The following is a 7,631-nucleotide window of genomic DNA, read 5'->3' on the forward strand; positions in this document are numbered from 1 at the left end:
AAATGCAGTACCAATCTATCTACCTCTTTGTCCATGACCAACCTCGAATTCAAGTACTATTATTGTTGCTAGCTGAAAATAAATAGAAAAGTATCATCTATCAAATTAATTGTTTTGTCCCACGCCTTATAAGAATATTAACACACGTGATTCTTGATATTTGTTATCTAGTCTCGTATCGTGTGTCAAAAAACAAATCTGAAACTGATATAATCGAGATGATTTATCAAAATCAAATATTTTAATTATTGCGAAATTTGTGGAAAAATCAATTTGAGCTTTGGCATATTTTTAGATTGTATATATTACTGGTACATAAGAAAGTTGAAATAATATAGTCAGTGTTGTCTCGATTAAATTACGCAATAAAAATTAATCAGAAATTAATTAAATCAATCAATTAATCAAATAATTAATTAAATAATAAAATATTTCATTAGTTCGGCAAGTTACAAAATAAGCACATATCTAATTTATTTTTCTTCTTTTTGACGAAAAGCACCGATTTGATTTTTAGAACGGAGAATATAGCAGTTAAAACTTTGAACTTCAAAGACAAAGAGTACAAGATCCAAGAGTATCATATTTCTTTTCCGTATAAATTTATACAGTAGTGTAAATATTACTATCCATAACAGGAGGAACAAATAACACTTGTTTGTCAACTAGCTTGTCTTCCCTCCTCTATAAATCCTCCCTTGCTCATACCTCATCTTACACTAATCCCCTTCTCTCTATACCCATTTGCCCACAAGATTTTTCAGATTTTCTTGAAATTTTTAACCAAGAATTGGGTTGATTCATCGCAAAATTTGAAGAAATGGGTCTCAGTTTGTTGGCTCCAACTGATATTAAAGCTATCTCATTTATGGATACTTCAAAATTCAATCATAGCCTTGTCAAGCTTAAAGGTTTGTCTTTTATGGCTCTCTTTTAATTTTTTGTTCTTTAATTTGATTGCTGTTGTATATATTCATTTAAAGATTGAATCTTTTTTTTGATATTCATGTAAAGATTGAATCTTTTTTTGATATTCATGTAAAGATTGAATCTTTGACAAGGTTTGAACCATCGACGTCCCGTAAATTGGAATTATTTATGTTCATTTGAGGCTCAGTTGCAAAGACTGTGTGTGTACATGTATAGGCTTGTGAGAAAATATATGTGTTTGTAGAATTGTAGGTGGAGATATATGTGTGTTGAATTTGTATTTTATTGTTGTTGTAGCTGGCTTTGGGTATAAACGGAAGGATTTTGGGGTAGCATTTGGGAAGAGAATTCATTGTTCAGCTGCACAGGGGCCTCCTCCAGCCTGGCCAGGTACCGCGGTTGTTGAGCCTGGTCGAAAGACTTGGGATGGCCCGAAGCCGATCTCCATTGTTGGTTCCACAGGCTCTATTGGAACTCAGGTTAAGAATCTCGAATTTGAAATACATTGGGAAAAATGAAAACATAGTAGAATATTTTGGAATTGTATTTCATGAAACGGTTGATCGGACAATTTTTAGTTGTGAAAATGATTATTTACCTTTTATGAGGGCTATGTTGATCTTTTAAAATTAGTGCGACATGCCGTCAGCCTATCTTGGTACAAATTTGTCTCTTTGCTAATAGCTGTGGTGGATTGGCAATATAAGCCACAGGGTTTTGGCCCAATGAATCCTTACATATTAATCTGTTCTTCTTCAGACACTTGACATAGTTGCTGAAAATCCAGACAAATTCAGAGTGGTCGCACTTGCTGCTGGTTCAAATGTGACCCTTCTTGCTGATCAGGTGACAAATTGTTTCTTCCTTGTCAATACACTATCAAGAGTAGATATGTTACCAAAAAAAACTCTATAGTTATATAATAAAACCATGAACTGGCGGCGTATTTGGATGCATAACTGAAAGTCAACGTACTGTTATTTTTAGCTTAGTCGCCCAGAATTTTCTTCGTCAGGAGGAAGATAAGAAGTAGTGAAGTACACGATTGCTAAGTGACCAACTCTTTCTACCTCTGGTGTTAGGAGGAGAACGTAAATAAATAGTATATTATCTCTAACACTCTTTTACTCAAAAACTCATTTCCAGGGGATACTAGGCATTATTTACCTTTTCCCCATTTTGGAGTGAAATATATTTCACACGACCCCCCCCCCCCCCCCCCCCCCCCCCCTCCCCTCTACAGTTTCCTATGTTTGTTTGCTTAGGAAAACCAAAGGAACTTATTGTGCATGTCAAAAGAAAAAGGCTAAGAAAAGTGAGAAAAAATTTACATCTCAAATAGCTGGTAAATATATAGCACAAACATCTTATTTTCTTTCGTAATATCTTCCGAAACACAATATTTTACGCCAAAAAAACAGGGGCTTAATGTCCAAATTCATTTTTGAGAATATTGGGGGCAGGGTTTGGACTGAAGACCTCTCCTGAGCCACAAAGTGATCAACCTTTCTGAAACCATGGTGTTTAAGTGAAGGCTTAACTGAATGACAAATTTATCCTTAATATTGAGTGATTAAGTTTCTATAGTATACATGAAAAATATGAAAATGATGAATGTTGTTTGTAACCACATCATAAGACCGTTAGAATTTATTTTGTTCCCACGTACTGAGTTCTTATGTTCCATACTGCAGGTCAAGACTTTCAGACCTCAGTTGGTTGCTGTTAGAAATGAGTCATTGATTAATGAACTAAAGGATGCCTTGGCGGATGCTGACTATAAGCCTGAGATCGTTGCTGGGGAACAGGGCGTCATTGAGGTTAGCAGTTCATCTTAATCGTGGATCTGTTAATTTGATAATAGCCTAGGAAATTAAATGACCATCTCTTGTAATTTACCTCAGGTAGCCCGTCACCCAGACTGTGTAACTGCGGTTACAGGAATAGTTGGTTGTGCTGGTTTAAAGGTAACTTGCTAATGTTCTTTTCGGATTGATAACTGCTACTGTTTTTATTTATTTTGTTTATAAACCATATAGTCAGCACAAATGGGAGCACTTCTGTAAGCTGAAGTCAGTGACATATTTCAATGAAGATTATCATTTTAATATATATGTAGCTAAACCACATACACACACAAACACCCCTTACACAAGCAGCAATAGCGACTTTAATTGGTGTTATATTTAAACATATTATTATTCATATTGTAATGGCAATAGACAGGAAATAGGCACTTGTGAAATAACATATAATTAAATAACAAATGATAAATTATTAGAAAATTACTAAAAATTGATTAAAACAAGGATTAGTGAAATCTATTTCAAGTGTAGATTTTGTTTTAAGAAAGTAACAATGGCGAATTTGATATAAAAGAGTGAATAAGATGGACCGATTTCTGTTTTACCAACCATGTATATTGCTCCAACTTTAAGAATTGTATAGTGAAAGAAAGCTCAAACAGCTAGATCAGTAAAGTATTGCAAAGATATCTATACATGCATACAATTATGATATATCAGGGTATTAAAAGATTTATGTTGCGCATAAATGAGAAGAATCTCATAAATTTTGTTGTGCAAATGTATTATTATTTTGAAGGGTTTTTTGGAACACCTGCAAATGTCTTTCTGTTTATCTAGTGGAATTCCAGCAGTAAATCTGGTATTAAGAAATTAATAAAGGGAAGACACATAATGTTGTATTGAGTGACAGTTACTAAAATTCTCTAAGTACATGTCTGGGATAATTTTCATTATTGGGTTTTATGCTAAATGCAGTTCTCGATATCAAGATGTATTTAAATTAAAGATGTTGCTGTTGAGATTTGAGACATGGTTGGTTACATCTCTTTTCCATTGCTAATCAAAATGTTTCTGTTTGTTAGCCAACAGTAGCTGCTATAGAAGCAGGAAAAGATATTGCCTTGGCTAATAAAGAGACTCTAATTGCTGGTGGTCCATTTGTCCTTCCTCTTGCACATAAGCATAATGTAAAGATTCTTCCTGCCGATTCAGAGCATTCTGCAATTTTCCAGGTATGTTGGCTCAATCGGTTTTATTCTAATTGCGTTGATCACTTTATGAAGGTGAATCACAGTACCATGCTCGGTGTATTGTTATAGCTTATAATACCACGTTGTGGATGATTGTTAAAATTACTGGTTATAAGGATTTCCTTTAACATTCTTTAAACTTTGCTTCAGTGTATTCAAGGATTACCAGAAGGTGCTCTTAGGCGCATAATATTAACCGCATCAGGTGGAGCTTTCAGGTATAATTATGAGTTTATGTTGACATGTTTGTATCCCTATTTTATCTACTTCTAATGTTAAGATGAAATAGAAAGATAAAGTTTAGTAAATTATTACTTGTAGTAAGTAGTGGTTAGCTTCTTTCACTATAATATTATTTGCTTCCTTCACTTCTATTGTTCTCTTCCATTGAAGAGACAACTTCACATTCTTCTGAAAAATCCCTTTACTGTGACCAAACATTTTAAGTATTTTAATGAACTTTACATCCATTCTGGTATTTTATAGCGTTTTTTCTTCCCCTTTGTTTTAATTCCTCTTACTCTTCTTTCTTAAAACGCTTGGTATAGGGGTGTGAGTATTCATATCTAGCTCCACCTGACAATGAAAGTAATATTGCCTCTAATTAAGAGCTAAATATCGCTTCTCATGGTAATAGGGACTTGCCTGTGGATAAACTAAAAGATGTTAAAGTAGCTGATGCTTTGAAGCATCCTAACTGGAATATGGGAAAGAAGATCACCGTGGACTCTGCCACTCTGTTCAACAAGGTAAATTTTTCCAGTCTACTTTTTCCAGTTACTATCTTCTCCCTTTGACTTCTTTAATGTCCACGACCTATCTCCCTCTCCATGTTTTGAGTACTTTATCTTTTGAAAGTCGGGCTTAAACGGATTTTCTTTTGCTGGAACCTTTGACTTATCTATTCTCATTCTGACAGGGTTTAGAAGTTATTGAAGCACATTATCTCTATGGATCTGATTATGATGATATTGAGATTGTGATTCATCCGCAATCAATCATACATTCAATGATTGAAACACAGGTACACACCTATCTCACATATACTTGTTGCTTGAGATGTTAAGATATAATGGATGCTTGCTGAGAGGCTTAAAACTGATAGCAAGTAACTCTTTTCTAATGTTTCTTATTTCAGGATTCATCAGTCCTGGCACAACTGGGGTGGCCTGACATGCGTTTGCCAATTCTCTACACATTATCGTGGCCAGAGAGAATTTACTGCTCCGAGGTTACTTGGCCACGCCTTGATCTTTGCAAGTAAATACCTTGATCTACTTCCAAATCATGGTTTCATTATATTTTGATTTCTACATGTCCTTCGTGATTTATGAAGCTTTAACTGCAAGTGTTGAATATGTGTTAGCCTTGTGTTAAATAATAGTGTATATGTCCATTCCCAATGTTAATAGAATTTTGTTCTTGTCCATTAACCTGATACAGTAGCAGCTTGTGCTTATGTATGTTATACGTATATGTAATTTAACCTCCGCAATGCCGCTAATATGTTGATTTTAATTACATATTAGTACATGACTGTGGATCAGAAATGTGTCTCTTTATGTTTTGTTTTTCTGTTTACAGCAAAAGAACTTCGTTGTAAAGTTAATGAAGTTGGTGTGTACTTCGTTTTCAAATTTTTACTTGGTTTATCATTTTCTAATTTAAGTCTATTGGTTCAGGTTAGGGTCCCTGACATTTAAAGAACCTGACAATGTAAAATACCCTTCTATGCATCTGGCATATGCTGCTGGGCGAGCTGGAGGTACTATGACGGGAGTTCTTAGTGCAGCTAATGAGAAAGCAGTTGAGATGTTTATTGATGAAAAGTATGTACTTGAAATTTTACAGCTTATATCTTGCAATTTGTTTATTAAGGTCCTTTTTCACTTGGTAATTCGGGGAGAGGTTTTTGGGCAATTTAGTTAAGCTTGCAACTGGTTATACAGTGGGTCGCAAAGCATTTATTGCATGTCAAAAGGAATGAAAATGTATTTAGAAAATAGACCCCTCATCACACTACTAATGTAAGGATTTAATACGTAGGACCACTTCTCAGTCTCACATCAACTTCGTGTGCTCCAAAATAATATATATTATTCTATGGTGGTTGCAATTCTTGCCTGATTAAAGCTAATATGTTTTATAGCTTTCTTGCAAAATTTTGCCATGTCTGGGTAAGTTTCTCATTTGTAAATTGTTTTTCAAATTTTCAGAATCAGCTATCTGGATATATTTAAGGTCGTGGAACTAACATGTCAGAAGCATCAAGACGAGTTGGTAACATCACCTACCCTGGAAGAAATCATACATTATGACTTGTGGGCTCGCGAATATGCTTCCAGTTTGCAACCGGCTTCATCTGGCTTGAGTCCCGCTCTTGTATGATATTACATGTTCCGCATTGACAGGGTTAGTTTCCATCTGTTTGCAGCTTCTCTATTGGCACAAAAAGATGCCAAATTCGAGATTAGTTTGGTTTTAATGTTAAAATTTTGGCTTCTACGCCTAGTCATGCCGTAGAAAACAGATGTATCATGTATGAAAACGATCATGCGGGCCTGTAATCCTTCCTTCATCTGTAGGCTACATGTATGCAATTGCATTTTTTGATTAAGAGCAAGTTAAATCCCGAAATACGAAAGAGGAAGGTACTGTGTTCTGGCCTGGGTACATATATAGCTGCTTAAACCGCAAAGCTATAGACACCCTTTACCTTCATTAATCTGTGAAGTTAACAAATAAATTTTGCTTCATAAGCGCCATCGGAGTATTATTAGGTTCGAGTCTATTTTCGGATATACTTGATTCGGTTCGGTTCGGTTTTTAAGCTCCGCGGGAGCGCTGATGTTTGGCTGAAATTGGGTCCATATATTACTTTGGAGCCTACTTCTTGAGTGCGTTTGGCTGAATATAGTTTGATAGTATATATTAGTTATGGATTTGTTTGATAAGTCTGTGCACTTGTACAGAATATCCATGAATCATGAAAATCACTGAAGGAGATTTTTGGAACCTTCCTGATCGTGGCCTGTTTCAAACTTGTAATTATTTGTGCCTGCCACAAGTTACAAGTCGTCCTAGGTGCAAAATATATGCACTAACAAGTACCCCCTCCTTCGGAATTTAGCAAGTGCTCAGTTGGATTGGAGGTTGAGAAATATGTATAAAGTAGTCAAACAAATAACAGCTTCAATAAAAAAAATTATTTTATTAATAAAAATTTTATTCTAGATTTTTATTCGAAGATGAGGATGAAAAAGAACAACTCGAAAAAGTTATCATTTTTATACTCATTATATTCAGGGTTCTAAAAAATTCTTGACTAATCCTGCCACAAATTCTTTAAATAAATTTCATCAAGTACATTCTGATTTGACTAAAAAATTTTAATTTATTTAAAATTTTCCGATAAATCTTTTAGAACTCCTGAATCTGTCCGTTTACTTCTGATTCCCGAATTTTACATCATTATACGTATTAAGAACTGAGGGAAGAATAAGCGGTCACATCTCACAAATGGAAACCGATGCAAAAGGCTCGAGGAATATATATACAAGAGTATATACCCTGATTTCGTTGCAACTTTAATCCTCGGAGTTTGGCTTTGTTCACTCACTCCGACATAATAAAAGAACTAAAG

General features: G+C 34.7%; 1 protein-coding gene across 1 annotated transcript; it reads left to right on the plus strand.

Moving 5' to 3' along the window:
* The first annotated feature begins 605 nt into the window (after nt 1–605).
* LOC108196592 (1-deoxy-D-xylulose 5-phosphate reductoisomerase, chloroplastic) lies at nt 606–6,605 on the plus strand. The gene is made up of 12 exons (XM_017363943.2): nt 606–911; nt 1,228–1,409; nt 1,690–1,776; nt 2,625–2,750; nt 2,835–2,897; nt 3,821–3,970; nt 4,139–4,206; nt 4,626–4,737; nt 4,908–5,012; nt 5,127–5,248; nt 5,671–5,817; nt 6,205–6,605. The coding sequence occupies exons 1-12, from the start codon at nt 821–823 to the stop codon at nt 6,374–6,376; spliced, it is 1,425 nt and encodes a 474-aa protein (XP_017219432.1). The 5' UTR covers nt 606–820; the 3' UTR covers nt 6,377–6,605.
* The last annotated feature ends 1,026 nt before the right edge of the window (nt 6,606–7,631 follow it).

The sequence above is a fragment of the Daucus carota genome, chromosome 7 (assembly GCF_001625215.2).
Source record: "Daucus carota subsp. sativus chromosome 7, DH1 v3.0, whole genome shotgun sequence".
NCBI classification, from domain to species: Eukaryota; Viridiplantae; Streptophyta; class Magnoliopsida; order Apiales; family Apiaceae; genus Daucus; species Daucus carota.